At 38.7% G+C, this 16,641-nt stretch overlaps 1 protein-coding gene across 1 annotated transcript in view; it reads left to right on the top strand.

Moving 5' to 3' along the window:
• The first annotated feature begins 7,449 nt into the window (after nucleotides 1-7,449).
• LOC116254194 (pterocarpan synthase 1-like) overlaps nucleotides 7,450-16,641 on the top strand; it is a 38,845-nt gene continuing 29,653 nt past the window's right edge. The window contains exons 1-2 of the mRNA XM_031629429.1: nucleotides 7,450-7,525; nucleotides 8,884-9,098. Coding sequence (XP_031485289.1) covers nucleotides 7,450-7,525; nucleotides 8,884-9,098 — 291 coding nt within the window. The remainder of the gene's footprint in view (nucleotides 7,526-8,883; nucleotides 9,099-16,641) is intronic.

Genomic DNA, 16,641 nt, shown 5'->3' with positions numbered 1-16,641 from the left:
TCTATTGTTGTCAACTCCCATGATCAATTCTCATAAAAAATGATATCACACCAAATGATTAAAGACTTTGCTACCAGATTGTATAGTCTATAACCCAAAAAAATACATTTCTTACTCTTTTTATCCATTTTGTCTCAACTACTAGAATCAAACAAAGAGTAGACAATGCATCCAAAAACTTTTAAATTACTTACATCAGGTCTTTTCTCCGACCATGCTTCATATGGAGTCATATTGCAGACTGCTTTGGTTGGTGATATGTTGAGATGATACACAGTTGTAGCCACTACTTCAGCCCAAAACTTATTTGGAAGATGCTTCTCATTCAACATGCTACGAGCCATCTCTATCACTGTACGGTTTTTTTTTTCAGCAACTCAATTTTGTTAGGAAATTTTTCTTACCGTTAATTGTCTACGCATACCATGTAATTTGCAGAAATTTTCAAAACCATTTGACAGAAATTCTCCCCCTCTATCAATACAAAATATTTTTATAGGTCGCCCACATTTTTTTCCTGCAAATACTTTAAATTTCTTGAATTTCTCAAAGGCTTTTATTTTTTAATAAGAAAAAACACCCAACTCATGCGAGCAAAATCATCAATAAATAGTAAAAAATATCTACTATTATTTAGAGATGGAGTTTTTATTGGTTCACAAATGTCAGCATGTACTAATTCTAAATGAGCTTTCGCTCTCCATGCTTTTTCAACTAGAAATGGAAGACGATGTTGTTTTCCATACACACATTCTTCAGAAATATCTTCATTAATAGTAAGATGAAGTAAACCAACAACTAATTTTTCTGCCCCAATAACTTCAGTCCATTGTAGTGCAAGTGTCCATATCTTAAGTGACATAACTTAGACATTTTATTCATGTATGCAACTAAAGCATATGCATCAAAGTGTGAAAGCTCAATTGGAAACATTTTGTTCTTTGTCATGTACACTACTATAGGTGGCATGTTAGAACAGTTCTTTTTTATTTTACATACATTATCATGAAATGAAATCAAATATCCTTTTTGTGCAAACTGTCCAAGACTTAGCAAGTTATATATAACCCATGTATATAATAAACACCATGTACTAACCTTTTAGTAACACCTTTAATTGGTATCTCAATTGTGCCTTTACAATCAATTTGCACACTTTTGTTGTCTCCAAGTCGAACTTGTTGCTTCACTGATTCAACAATGTTACAAAACAAGTCTCTCTTTCCTGTCATATGATTACTGCATCCACTATCTAAAAACCATACATGATTAATATTTTTTGTTGACTCTGTATGAGTAAAAAACAAGTTACCATCTTCTCCTTTCTCTTCCACTACATTAGCTTGTTGTTTTGCTTTGTCCCAACAATATGCTTTAGTATGACCATTTCTTTTACAAAAAACATAGTACCTATTTTTATGGTCATGTTTTTTATTGTTTGTGTCACTACCTTCTGACTTGTTTATGCCTGTCTCAAATCTTCCTCGTCCATGTCCATGATAGTTACCTATACCTTGCCTGCGACTTGTATTCTTTCGTACAGTTGCTCCCTTTCTCTCTTTGCAAAATTCATCCAACTTGACTTGGGCTCGGAATGCTTGTTCTACACTTTTCTCAGTTGACCTGTTCATTCTTTGTTCATGGGCTAAAAGAGAACCCAATAATTCATTAGTAGAGTATGCAGTCAAATCCTTAGACGCTTCTATAGCCGTAACCACATGATCAAATTTAGGTGGTAAACTCCTCAATATTTTTTCTACAATTTTCTGGTTACTAACAACCTCTCCAAAAGTTTTCATCTCATTTATAATTATGAAAGCTCTTAAAAAAATGCTTGGATCGATTCATTGTTTCAAACTGTTTACGAAGGGTTTGGAGTTTCACCATCGTTACATTCTTATCACTATGATATTCTTGCTTGAGAATAGTCCAAGCTTCATTTGAACTAGTAGCACCAACAATTCGAGGAAAGATAATCTCACTTACAACTTGTTGAAGAACAAGTTAGGCTTTTGAATCCTTCTTCTGTTGCTCTCTTAATTCAACCATCTTTTCTTCTTGTTTGGAGCTCTCTGCACTTTCTATATAGTCATTCTCAACTAGAACCCAAAGATCTTGTGACAAAAAGAAAGTTTTCATTTTTATGCTCCAAAATCCATAATTATCTCCATTAAATATAGGTATGAGAGATTGAAAAATATTTAAAGTGGTCATGCCATTAGCCATAATGAGCGAAAAAATTTGCCACAAAAATTTTGTCGAACAAGTTGTGTGCAGATTTGTTTTACATTACAGGCTTCTCTTTTACACTTTTACCAACAATCCCGACAACACAATGATGCTTAGAATGGATCAACCTCGAACTCTGATACCACTGTTTGCTTAAGGAATCACCTGCCTTCACGTCCTCTTCTTGTGCTCCTGTAAATGATACAAATATAGCACAAGAACAACACAACAACTAATCCACCACTTATTTCTTCAAGTGGTCACAAAGCATGACACAAGGCAGCAAAGATTTAAGCACATGACAAGAAAACGTTGAGCACACTTGAAAGCCTTTCTCATATACATTAGGCTGACCCAAAGGGCCATATATATACATGACAAAAAAAACTGAAAAATAAATGATGACTCTTGGTAATTCCACTATGGCCATAATTGACATATGCATTAAAAACAAAAAACTGAAAATTAAAGTAGGCAAGCTGAAGAAGCACTTGTCATGCGACTTATTGGGGAACCCAAAAGTTGGACCCTTCACCTTCTTCATAATGCACATTTTTGTTTTTTGCATTAACTTTCTTCACAGCTCTCTATGTTCGTCGATGAGATCGATAACACTGCGGCAATGCTGCCGAGTATGAATCCGAACACATGGGGGCAGAGCTGGCCCCTCCGAACTTTCCACTGCTGGAGGCTCAGTGCAACCGGTGATTGACCCCACTTTTGACGATCTACGGAAGAAGGATTTAAGCCCTCTTTGGCCTGTGCAGCTCACATGGAGTCGGGGTTAGACCCAACTCATTGCAGGACGATGGAAAAGGCTCCTGAGCTGCTCCGTTGCGATCGTGGGATGGGGAAGAAGAAAAGTTGGAGGTGCACATGATGAACGGGCAGCTGAGGGTGCTCATTCCTGAGGAGGACCTGTAGGAAATGATGAAACCCTACCGGTTTATGGCGAACACTTGTTTTCTTGGAGGAGCGACAAGGGGGACGATGGAACCGAGCTACATCATCGATAGTTTCGGCACACGATGGAAGGAGGTTTGGAACCCACAGTTTTCTTTCGTAAACAGGGTCTATTTCTTGGTAAGGGTTGACTCATGGGATGAACTTGAGAGCATTGTTAAGAAATATGCACGGAAAGTGGCCAGCCAATTACTGATGGCAAGTCGATGGAAGTCAGGAATGGATTTGTGCATCGAGGACTGGTGGAAATCTCCTTACGGGTGAGATTCTCCGGCCTCTCTTCCATACTCTAGAACAAGAGAGTATATGGTGGTGTGGCATGGGCATTGGGAGGGGAGCTGATAGAAGTTAACACATTCATGAAAACCAAGCTATGAATGGGATACGCCCTCATCTATGTAAAGGTTCCGCTTTCCTTCTCCCTCAGTCAGCAATAAAGTTGGAATGCAAAAAAAAACAGCATTCGCCTGCAAAGGGTAGAACATGAGTAATTCCCATGCATGTCATGATCTTACTTACCCATTAAGTATTGAATTCAAGATAGATTAGTGCTTCTCTCAAGAATTTCCATTTGACTCTCTCATAGGCTTTAGACAAATCCATATAGAGGAGTACCGACTTGCCATAATGATTGTCCAAACTATTAATCATCTCATGGCATAGCAGCACTTGTTCATAAATGTATCTATTGAGAAGAAAGGCGCGCTGGTCCCGATTCTTATGACGTGCCAATATTTTTAAAAAACTCCCAACAAAACTATCAAGGCCTGGGGCTTTATCATTGCCGAGGTTTTTGACTGCCCTCTGAATCTCTTCCTTGTCAACTGGCTGCCCAAAAGATGATTTTCTTGCTCTGCAATCTATGTCCTTTCAATTAAACCTTGAACGAGGCAATATCCCAAGCCGCCATCACCATAAAACTCACTAAAATTTCTCTTGAAGTTGCTGTGAACACTCGACCTGTCATTGCCTGCCTACACCACATTGATTATGTTCGTCCATGTTTTGGACTGACATTGAGACTGAAAAAGTTTTCTGTTACGGTTGCCTTCCGACAGCCATTTAACACAGGCTTTTTGTCTCCAAAAAAATCTCTTCCTTGAGGGACGATTTTAGTTCTGTCCTTATCATTCCATCAATGTTGCTTTTTTTAATAGGAGCCATCTCTGTGTTTTGTTGGATTGTATCCAGTTCTAGCATAAGGGAGCTGATACATGCCCAGATGTTACCATAGCTAAGAGTGGATTCGTTAAAATCATTGCAAGACGATCTGCTCGGGGCTCTGCCGGTTTTGTCTTGAGGTCTTCTAAGAGCATTAAAGTCACCCATTATCGCAGTGGGCTATCTTTCCGTTTGGAGGGTAGAACATATAGCTTGGAATGACATCCTTCGCATGAGGCAATTCGGGTGGAGGTAGACCCCAATGACTGAGTATTGAAAATCACTTCCTCTAAGGGAAAAATTCGATTTGATCTAGGAAGGGTCCAGGACTCTATTGTAGTGGTCGGGTTTCAACCAACAATTTCCTCCTTGGTTCATCCCAACTGTTTGTATTCGTAGAGAAGGCATAATATCTCATTTTTTACTAAATCCTTGGAAGACTCTGAAGTCGGATCATACATCATAGGGTCCAAAATAAAGAAGATTTTCTTGTCTGAATTCTTGAATCGTCAGAAGCATGTCTCTTTGGCCTACTTCACAAGCAAATCCTCTGACATTCCAAGAAAAAATTGCTATTGTCATACTGCTAGAGGGAAATGGTAGGATTCAAACTAGCGTCCATCTTCTAGGGGTTCTTCACCCTCACTTTTTGCCTCCATGTTGTCCACCTGACTATCACTGCCCCCATCATAGGCTTTCTAGGAGGCATAATCTCCGGTGCCATCGCTAACATGTTCCTTGCTGGCGATGTCAACAACCATGGTATCTTTCATCGAATCTAAAGTACCTGCACACCCAGCCTGGGCCCTTCCTGCACAAGCAACCCTTCCTCCACCAGTAACTTTGGCCTGCCCGTGCTGACAAGATGGAGCATCTGCACGACCACTAATGGGAGGAGATATTGGAAGTTTACCTGGGGGCTCAGTGAGAGCCGAAGCTTCCCTCTGGTTCAGGGGCGTCGTCTTCAGCTCCTTCGGTGCTCCATCAACAATAGTCTCCAGGTCAGCAGTAGGAGTGAATCCAGGTAGCAGAGCCATCGGGATTGGCTTACTATGTTGGCGAGGATGTAGGGAGGCATCCTTTGATATGGATGTGAATCCTCTCGGAGAGGGAGAGATCTTAGTAGTGGTGTTGGATGCTCCATTTACGGACTTCTTGACATGGCCCTCCTTGTAGGATGAGGACGGTTGTTACTTAGACTTCTTAGTGTTGTATCATCCCAGAGGGCCTTATCCCTTTCCTGAGCCGTTGGGATGCCATGCTATTCAGTTACCTCATCGTCTTGATTTTCCTGATTTAGAGCCGAGAATCTGTTTCCAGATCTGTTTTGGTCTGTTGGATTTGGTGCCACGTCCTTGGGGCTTTGCCTGATGCGCTGACGCCTTCAGGCGAGAGTGACCGCTTTCCAGCCTTGAACAGTGGGCACAGTTGATTTCTATTACACCCTAGTTATCAACGGTTGGGAGGGGGATTACTTCGGTTGTTAGAGAGAACTCCGTCAAGTGGACCCTCTCTCCCCATACCTGTCCATTGTGGTAGTAGAGATCTTTTCATGTAGTCTCAAATGAGCGGTTCGAGAGCAACACATTAAAGTCCCTAAAATTAAAGGACCACGCAATGTACACGATATTATGGTCATCTATAAGGCGAAGAGGGATTGCATTCATGAGGTAAAAAGGATCTTCCACGACTTCGAGGTGGAAGCTGGCCTCGTTGTTAACAATCAAAAGTGGGAGATTATCCCTTTCCACTTGAATGACATTGAAAGCGAGTCTATTTCACAAGCCCTTGGTTGGTCCAAGTGATAAAGAGTAAACAAGAAAGACATGATTTTAGGGATCTCAAAGATAAGAATGTGATCAATGGGAAGACAGAAATCAAGAAAACTGTTGAAGACGTTGAGGATGTTGACGAAGCTGGAATTACAAAAATTACTTGAAAAAAAGAGATACGGCAGATTTTGTTGATTGTAACCAATAGAATTCATTTTACAGGCAATATTTTTGGAAACAGAAAAGTTATAAATAACAATATTTGCTCACTATCAAAATCATTGAGAGATAGTTGAGCTTCCTGCCCTTCTTTCTCTTGTCAGTCATTTTTATTATGGTATCAGAGCCATACGATTCTATGGCCTCACAAAGCTCGCTGACTGCCTCCATCAAATACCCATATTCTTTCAACCTTAACACCACCAATTTTGTTTCCATCAAATTGACCTAGTCTAATTTTCTTTTATGGCAAACGCAGGTGCTAGGACTAATCGAAAGTCAGAACATGATAAGATTTGTCAATGGGAAAACTCCCGTGCCTGACAGATATCTTCCCAGCAACAGTAACAATGGAGGCAATATCACTGCAGCTGAACAAGAATTGAATCCAGATTTCAATGCCTGGCAAAGATCAGATCGGTTGCTGCGTGGATGGATCATAGGAACCCTATCTGAAGAAATATTGGTGTTAGTAGCCAGCCTAAAAACCTCCAAACAGGTATGGGATACTCTAAATCGAAGATTTACTTATGAGTCGCAGGAGCAAGAAATGCTCCTTATGCAAAGACTTCAGATGAATCGGAAAGGCAATCTAAGTATTGCTAAATACACCAGATTTTTCAAAATTATATGCGACGAACTCGCCGTCATTGGAAAACCAGTCTCAGACCAATCTAAGGCCTTTTGGTTATTGATCAGTCTCGGGCCAAAATATGAATCCTTTAGAACGTCCTATATGCGTCATCCAACTCCACCATACTTGGAAGTCATTGCCTTGCTTGAAAGCCATGAGACAGTAAGAAATATATATGGAGATATTTCAGGCACTTAGGTGGCCTTTATGAATCAGCATGTCCAAAATCAGCACTATAAGTGAAATAAAAATCAGATGTTCAATTCTAAGGGACGTGAATTTCATCAAGCCAGCCAAGGGACTTCATTAAACAGCGACAAAAGGGAAAACAATAATCTCAATCAGTCCAAATGCCTCCCAAAAGGGAGTCTGTGCCAAATCTGCAACAAAAGAAATCATTTTGCACTTAATTGCTGGCATTGTTTTAATCAAACGTTCCAACCCAAACAAGTTCCTCAGGTGCTAGCTGCAATGAAGGTTGTGGATGGTCAAGATCAACAATGGTGCCCAGATACTGGAGCATCTGCTCACATCACATTAGGTGCAAGTAATCTCAATACTTCAACTAAATACTACGGTTCAGAAAGATAATGGTAGGCAATGGTCAGAAACTTGACATCACACATGTGAGAAATGCTATTGTTCATGATGGGCAAAATTCTATTGTTATCAAAAATGTTTTGGTGGTTTCAGAAATTGAAAAGAATCTAATTTCAGTCAGTCAATTAACTGCAGACATGCCATATATATTTGAATTCTTGGCAAATAGTTTTTTTGTAAAGGACAAGAGGAATCGCCAAATTGTGACATCCAAAACCAAACATGATGGACTTTACATGCTGAAAAATGTAAGAGCAAAGTCAAAATTTCAAGAAAATCACAAGGCATTTTTCTCAGTCCAATTTCATGGAGCAAATAAAGAAGTGTGGCATCATCGCCTTGGCCACATCAACCAGCAGGTAGTAGAGTTTTTGGTCAATAAAAAGGCCATTAGAGTTCTTGGCCCATCTAGTAGTAGCTTTTTATGTTCCAGCTATCAATTAGCTAAGTCATGTTGTCTTCTATATCTTTTTGTTGAAGAGCATTGTGACGAATTTCTTGGTCGTGTGCACTGTGATTTATAAGGACCTTCCCAGTTGTGTAAATTTTATGAGATTTTTAAATTTTTTCACAAGTTTGTGGAAAATCAGTTTGGGAAAATAAAAATTTTTCAAACCGATGAAGGTGGGGAATTTAATATTAACACTCTTGCTTCCTACCTACGAGAATACAGTATCCAACATTTAAAAGCAAGTCCTAAAACTCCTCCTCATAATGGAATGGTTGAACACAGACATAGAACTATAGTTGAACTCGGACTTGCTATGATGTTTCATGCCAGTGTGCCAACAAAATTTTCGGTTGAAGCGTTCTCTACAGTTGTGCGGTTAATCAATCGACTGCCCATGCCTACTATCAATACGAAAAGTCCATTTCAGCTTGCTTTCAAAAAGAGCCCAGATTATGGATGCATGAGAGTCATCGGAAGCCATTGTTTCCCTTATCTTTGAGATTATGCTAAGAACAAGTTGGAGCCTAGAACTTTACCCTGCTTTTTTATAGGTATAGCTTAGCACATAAAGGACCAACAGGTCAGATCTTTATATCCAGAAATGTGTTTTTGATGAAGTTATATTCCCTTTTCAACAACCTGAAAATTTATTTTCAACAATATCTCATTCTCATGGTGTCACCTACAAGGAATGGTTTGATGACAAACAGTTAGTTGAGCAAGCTTCTAAGTCTGGCTCTATCGATGAACTTGAGAATGGATCCATTAGAACCTGTCTCAGAATGACAACCATGAATTGTCTTCAAGTAGTAATCTACCACTTGCTATGTTTGCTAATGACTCTCATGTTGCAGATGCTAGCTCTTTTGAAGATGCCATCGAGTCATCTCACGCTGATCCAATGCCACATTCCAGATCTGATCCGCAATCACCATCTACTATCAATTCACATTCTATGTTCACAAGTGCAAAATATGGCACAGTTAAACCGAATCCCAAGTACTTCACTGCCCTTACGGTTCCTTTGGAATCTAAAATAGTCAAAGAGGCATTCAAGCATCTAGGTTGGGTAAAGCAATGATGGAGGAAATAGAAGCATTAAAATTATGCAATACATGGACTCTAATACCTCAAACTTCATATATGAATGTCATCTCCATCAAATGGGTTTTCAAAACTAAGCTAAAAAGCGATGGAACTTTGGATCATCTAAAACTTGACTTTATGGAAACTTTTTCAACAGTCATCAAACCTACAACAATTCGCATTGTGTTGACTATCTCCTTATCTCGAAATTGGGATATTAGGCAACTTGATGTCAAAAATGTCTTTCTACATGGGAAGCTACAAGAAACCGTTTATGTAGAGCAGCCACAAGGATTTGAAGATCCTACCAAACCAGCTCATGTATGCAGGCTTCATAAAGCTCTCTGCGGACTCCGGCAAGCTCCAAGGGCATGGTATGATAGATTCAATTTTTTTCTACTCTTCAAAGGTTTTTTCTGCAGCATTTCAGATTATTCTCTCTCTATTTGCCATAATAAAAAGGGAACCATCATTTTGTTATTGTGTGTGGATGACATAGTCTTGACTGGCAGCAACAATTTTTTCATTCAAGAATTCATCACTGAACTTAATCAAGAGTTTTTGATAAAGGATTTAGGAAGTTTACATCACTTGCTAGGTATTGAGGTTCTGAAAACACCTCAAGGAATTTTTCTCAATCAAAAGTGGTATGCATACAGCCTCTTAGAACGTGCTGATCTAACAACTTGCAGACCAGCTGTGACTCCTCTAGTTCAGAACTTTTGGCCACCCTCTGAAGATCCACTATTTGTTAATCCTACACCCTATCGCAGCTTGGTAGGTGGACTTCAATATCTCACATTCACACGTCCTGACATCACCTACAGTGTAAAGTATGCCAATCAATATATGCAGCAGCCTACTCGAAGTCAGTTTTTGCTTGTTAACGGAACACTTATATATGTTCATGGGACCATTGAACTCGGATGTATAATTTCACCTTAGTCAGCTTTTTGTTGAATGCTTATTCTGATTCAGATTGGGCTGGGTGCCAAGAGACGCGATGATCCACAACTGGATTTTGCACATTCATTAGAACAAATGCTATCTCATGGACAGCTAAAAAACAATCAACGGTGGCTTGCTCTACAACTGAAGCGGAATATAGATCGATGTCCTCTACAGTAGCTGAATTAACATGGCTTTCCTTCATACTCAAAGATGTCGCATTCATATAACAGATCCTCCACAGCTATACTGCAACAACATGTCTACTGTACGAGTTAGCATTAAACCAGTTTTCCATTCATGAATGAAACATGTTGCTATGGATTATAACTTTTTACTTGAGAAGGTGGCATTGGGGACCTTAGTTACTCAATATGTTCCTTCATCTCAGCAGGTTGCAGATATTTTTATAAAGGTCTTATCTAAATCTTCCATTGAAAATCTCAGAAGCAAACTAGATGTCATTCACACACCACCCAGTTTGATAGGCATGATAAGACTAAACAACAAAGAAGTGATTTTAAGGATCTCAAAGATAAGAATGTGATCAATGGGAAGACAGAAATCGAGGAAACTATTGAAGACGTTGAGGATGTTGATAAAGCTGGAATTACAGAAATTACTTAAAAAAAGAGATATGGCAAATTTTGTTGATTGTAACCGACAGATTCATTTACAAGCAATATTTTTGGAAACAGAAAAGTTATAAATAATAATATTTGCTCACTATCAAAATCATCGAGAGATAATTGAGCTTCCTGCCATCTTTCTCTTGTCAGTCATTTTTGTTACCAAGATAGCCCTCCACATCACCTGCCTCAGTCTCCTGCTCTTCATCAGCAAGATGAAAATTGAGGATGCAATAGCCTCATTGAGAAGGTAAATAAGAAACTAGCCAGTTGGAAGGGTAAGCTCCTATCATACTAGGGAAAACTCTGTCTCATTAGGCATGTGCTTTATCAAACTATTAGCTACTGAATGATGTCTTTTTAAATGTGATTGCTCTGCTCAAGAGACAATGCAGTAGGTTCCTTTGGGGGGACATAGCCAACAAAACAAACTACATCTTGTTAGTTGACGAGATATTTGCTTTCCTCATGGATAAGGTGGTGCACAACTTTGGGAGCTCCACTTCCTGAACAAAGCTTGCGTGATTCATCTTGCCATCAGTCTAGGTTGTCGAACTTGCAGTGGGGAGTTTTTATGAGGAACAAATACTTCAAGAAGAATATCCTATAGACATACCGAATGAAGTCATATTGCTCTTGGTCCTGGAAAAAGATATTGTGGGGATGGAATGATGTGAACCACGTGGCCCAATGGAAGGTGGGGTATGGAAATAAGGTTTAGTTTTTATCTGAAAGCTAGAGAGCACCTTCTGCATGGTCAAAATCTTATTTGATGGTCCCCATTTATAAATCTTTCTATTGAGGGGATGATAGACCTAAAGACGAAGCCAGCCAAGTCCTTAGTTGCCCTTGGCTTAGGCATGTTCTTTGCCAGACAACTCTCTCCCAAGGTGAAGATATGCACATGTTTCACAATAAAAGAGGAAGTTAACCTCAAACATGGGGAGATCTATGAGCTCATCAGATAGTGGAAAGATATCTCCCTTGACAAGGCTAGAATTTGGAAAAAGGAAGCCATTCCTAGAGCTAGGTGATGCTGCTTCCTCAATTTGTAAGGTCCGTTACTGACCGAAGATCGCATCCAGAGGTTCAGGTTTGCCTTGGCTAATAGATGCATAATGTGTGAAAATCAAGAGGAATCCATGGACCACTTGTTGATTCGTTGTGTGTGGACAAGGAAGTGCTGGAAAGTGTTAGGGCAGAAATTCGATATTCAGATCCCCATATGGAGGAATATTAAGGAAGCTTTTCAATGGTGGGAGAGAAGAGCCCCCAAAGTTAGATGGTATCATGGTTGAAGACCATTTGGTAGCTGACCTTTCCAATGGCATGTTGGCATATATGGGAACACATGAATGAACTTACACATGACAAAGAGGATAGGAGCAACAGAGAGATAAGTTGCCGACTATGGGTGGACATTAAGAACATTATCAGCAGTTTGTCGGCGTATGGCAAACACAAGGAGGAATTTGCTGTTGGATGGCTCTTTCCATACGACCAGACCCATGGCCCTCCTTAGATAGATGGAACCTTGTGGTGAAAACGGCGATTGCTCCATGTAAGAAGGACTTCAATATATTCTATGCAGCAGGGCTGAATGCACATCCTCAGAGGGATGTGTGTGGGTTCTAGCTACAACTTAGATCTAAATCCGGGGAAAAACCAACAGAGTCTCGACGTCCAAAATAATTCTCAATAATAAACTTGACAAAGTTGACTTAGTAAAAACTCATTAACCAAGTCAACAAAGTTCACAAAGTGAACTTAACTAAGCAACCAAGAAAGTATGCACCAAAGAGACTTCAAATTAGTCGGTGGTGGAAGAATCCACCACATTCAATTATTATTTTTGTTTTAGCTTGTAGTCTTTTTAAGCACCGACAAAAAAAAGGCTCAAAGCCCATTGAGTTTTCTCGACTTTTCCAAGAGAGTCGATGATGACTCTTTACAATCTCCCCCTCATTACTAACTCTCTACTCATGACTCCTAACATTCTTCTGTTGGTGAATATTTGTACTGACAAGTCTTTGATAAAGATGTTAATGACTTAATCTTCTGAAGCGATTGGCTGCAACTGAATATCTTCTTTGAGTACCTTTTCTCTAATAAAATGATGTTCCACCTCTACGTGTTTTGTTCAAACATGGAAGATAGGATTCTTTGCAAGTCTAATTGTACTTTGATTATCGAAATAGAGTCTCACTGCATAATCCACATCTTGTTTAATGTCTTTCAATAGACGCATCAACCACACACATTCTTGTGCGACTTGAGATGTTGCTCTATCCCCTGCTTCTATTGTAGATAGTGAAACTATCGGCTATCTCTTATTGCACCATGAAATTGCACCATACCAAGACTGAATGTATTTCCAATGGTCGACCTGCGAGTTGATATGTCTCCAGCAATATCCGCATCACAATGGCCAACAACGTAACAGGTTGGTCCTTTTTCATAAAGTATACCAAAGTCAGGAGTTTCTTTGACATACCTTAATATTCTTTTCACTGCTTTTAAATGTGGCTCCCTTGGAGTTTGACAACACCAACTGCATCGAAAATGTCTAGTCTTGAAAATGTTAAGTAAATTAAGCTTCCAACTAGTTGCTGGTACATAGTGACATCTTTTAGCTTGTCTCCTTCATCAATTATAAGTTTCGCAATTATTTCAATTAGTGTTGAGATAGGTTTGCAACCAAGCATACCCATACTTACGTAGTAAGTCATGAACATACTTCTTTAGACTTAAAATAACCTTTTACATTCATAATAAATTTTCAATCCAAGAAAGTGTTGCAACTCCCCAGCTCTTTCATTTCGATAATGAAATTAATTTCTTCATTGTCATCTCCAGTATAATTAAATCAACAACATAAATTAACAAAATAATAATCATCATGCCTCTTGTCTTGACGAAGAGACTTGAATCTATTGAAGCGACTTGAAATCCACTAAACACCAAAAATTCAGCTATTTTCTCGTACCATGCTTTTGATGCTTGCTTCAATCCATAGAGTGCATATTTTAACTTGCAAGGGCAATCTAGCTTGTTTGGACATTTGAATCCATCAGGCTGCTCTATATGGATTTCAAGATCGAGATCTCCATGCAAGAAAATATTCTTTACATACATTTGTCATAGCTTCCATTTCTTGCTTACAACAATAGCTATTAGAATACATATAGATGTGATCTTCACAACAGGACTAAAAGTTTCTTCAAAGTCATGTTATACTACTATGAAAATCTTCTTGCGACTAATCGAGCCCTATATCTATCGACTAAGCCATATGCCTTTCTTTTTATTTTGTAAACCTACTTACAAGTAATTGCCATAAACATGCCAGATGCATATTTAACACCATTATCAGTTCATAGACATTGAATTCTATACCATGTTCCTTTCTCACTATTTAGTGGAACTCCTTACACTTTTCAAGTACTTCAGACTTTTTTTTTCATGAAATAGACCCAAGTATACCTCAAAAAATCATCAATAAATGTGATAAAATACCACTTGCCTCTAACTGATGGGTCTGGTACTTTCTCGAATACATCTGAATGCACAAGCTCGAATGGTAATTTTGCTCTATACTTCGATTCTTTAAATGGCCTCCTGTGCATGTCGTATTGACATTCTGGGCATACTTTGTATGTTCATACCTCAAGCTTTCGTAGACCAATCAACTGCCATTTATTAGACATCTCATAGAGTTTGTTATACCAAACATGAGTGAGTCTTTCATGCCAGATATCTAGAGTGTCATGCTGCTTTGTTTTGTCAATATATGTTGTTTTTGTTGAAAAGACATGTATTGACTCAACTTTTCTTTCTTCAAATATGGGAGTTCCTTAAACATCTTTGTTTCTATAAACTTTCACATCATTTGGGTCGACCAATATATAGTGACTTAAAGCTGTAAGTTATGACATAAAAAACAAGTTCTTAGTCTTTCATAGAACATGTTAGATGTTTCGTAAAATCCAGTCTATACCAAAGTTAGCTACAACCTCTGCTTCTCCAATATATGCTACTAGGAGCTTTGAGTTTTTAGCAGTAACAACAACTTAATTTCCATCATCAGAGGCGGAGCCAGGATTTTTTTAAGGGGTGGGTGTTAACACCCCAAATTTTTCCACATCAAAATTGAAGCAATGTGAAAATTTCACAAAAGAATTGTGAAAATTTGCAATTTCAAAGCCAATTTCGAATCTAAAGAACAATTAGATTCAAATCGTGAATTTAACCCGATACATGAATCCCAATGCAGGATTACGAATCCAAATTCAATTGCAAATGTCATTTGAAATCCAAATCCAATTGCAAAATGCAAATTTTGACTTAGATCCAAGAATTGGATCTAATTCAGTCTAAAATGCTACGTGGGACCCACGTGTGGGCCCCACCTAGCCCGTGTGGTCAAGAGCCCCCCCCAGGGGCCATGCCCCCTCCATGTCAAAAAAATAATAAATAAATATTTTCTCTCAAATTAATTGAAGAAAAGTCATTTTCAAGAAGAAATAAAGGAGAAACCTAGGAAAAGAGAGACATTTATGTCTCTCTCTCTTCTTTAACCAGGTCCTCCTTAAATAAAAAAAATCATTTTCAAGGAAACAATTACTAGACTGGTCAAACTCACCTAACCTACTTAATCCAAGTAGGTTTGACCCGGGTGCACTCAAATGTGGTGCCAATTCCAGCTAGGTTCGGTCACCATGGGCTCAACACAGTCAAAACGTAAGTCTGTCTCATGATCCAATTAATGGACGAAAATAGACTTTGACCGAACCAAACCCACTTTGACTAAACTCAGTCAAAGTACAATTTAGCTCAATTAAGAGCTTTCTTGACCCAAATTTATCAAATTACCTCAAATAAAGTCAAACTACTTACAAATGAGCTTTGACTTTGGTCAATTGGTCGAAATTGATCAATTTGGACAATTTTGCCCTTCTGCGGTCAACTTAAGATTAAAAAGCCTAAAATGGTTTATGAAAGGCAAATAAACATTTGAATTTGTCAAATGCTTCAATCAAATACCAAATTTAAATTGAATTTCTCAAGTGAAAGTTTGATTGAGTTGAAATCCATTTTCAATCAAGTTTTGGACGAAAATACCCTTTTCGAACCAAATTTGATAAAATTTTTAAATTTTATTAAAATTTAAATTTAATTATCATAATTCAATGGCATTTGGAGCTTAGTAACTAGGTTTTAACCTTATAAGCTCGATTTCAAACAAAAAATAAATAAATAGTATAAAATAAGGGCAAAACCTTGTGCAAGGGCATTTTCGTCCAAAATTTTGGTCAAAATGGTCACCTAGGTCTGAACCCAAGTTGACCAAACCTAGCCCAGCCCACCTAGCTCATGGAAATGGGCTGAGAAATGGTCAATTAGAGCCTTTAAAGTCTATTTAACTCATTTTACAAGTCCCAAGGTCTTAAGTAAGTTCCCAAGGTGAGTTAAGAAGGTGGTTGAACCCACCTCCTCCTCTATATAAACCTCCCCTTGGCCACCAAGGGGGAGGACGAAATTTTGGAGCATTCTATCAAATTGCTGCAGCCAAGGAGCTAGGAGGGAGAAGCCAAGGAAGAGAGAAGAGGTTCGTCCAAGCCCCCTTCCCTTTTTCTCCCATTCTCTTCTTCACTTTCTTCTATTCTCCCCATTGATTTTGCTAAGTTAGGGTGCTTAAGTGAACCCTTACTTAGGATTTTCGTGGTGAGAAGCCCTCTTTACCACTCCAAATTCCAGCAAGCAAACTATTTCTTATTCTAGCTTTGCTAAGCTTGAATCCACGGTTGGATTCTTGCTTAGGATTGCTTGGGTTAGAAAACAAGTGAAGACGAAGGACAAACATCAAGACCGACCGCAAGGTAGGTGATCTTAACTCACTTCTCTTCTACTTTAGCTTATTGTTGATTTATTTTAATTCCAGCAATGGGA

The sequence above is a fragment of the Nymphaea colorata genome, chromosome 1, assembly GCF_008831285.2.
Source record: "Nymphaea colorata isolate Beijing-Zhang1983 chromosome 1, ASM883128v2, whole genome shotgun sequence".
NCBI lineage: Eukaryota > Viridiplantae > Streptophyta > Magnoliopsida > Nymphaeales > Nymphaeaceae > Nymphaea > Nymphaea colorata.
Note: the sequence above shows the minus strand (reverse complement) of the source record. Positions and strands in the feature narration are given on the sequence as shown.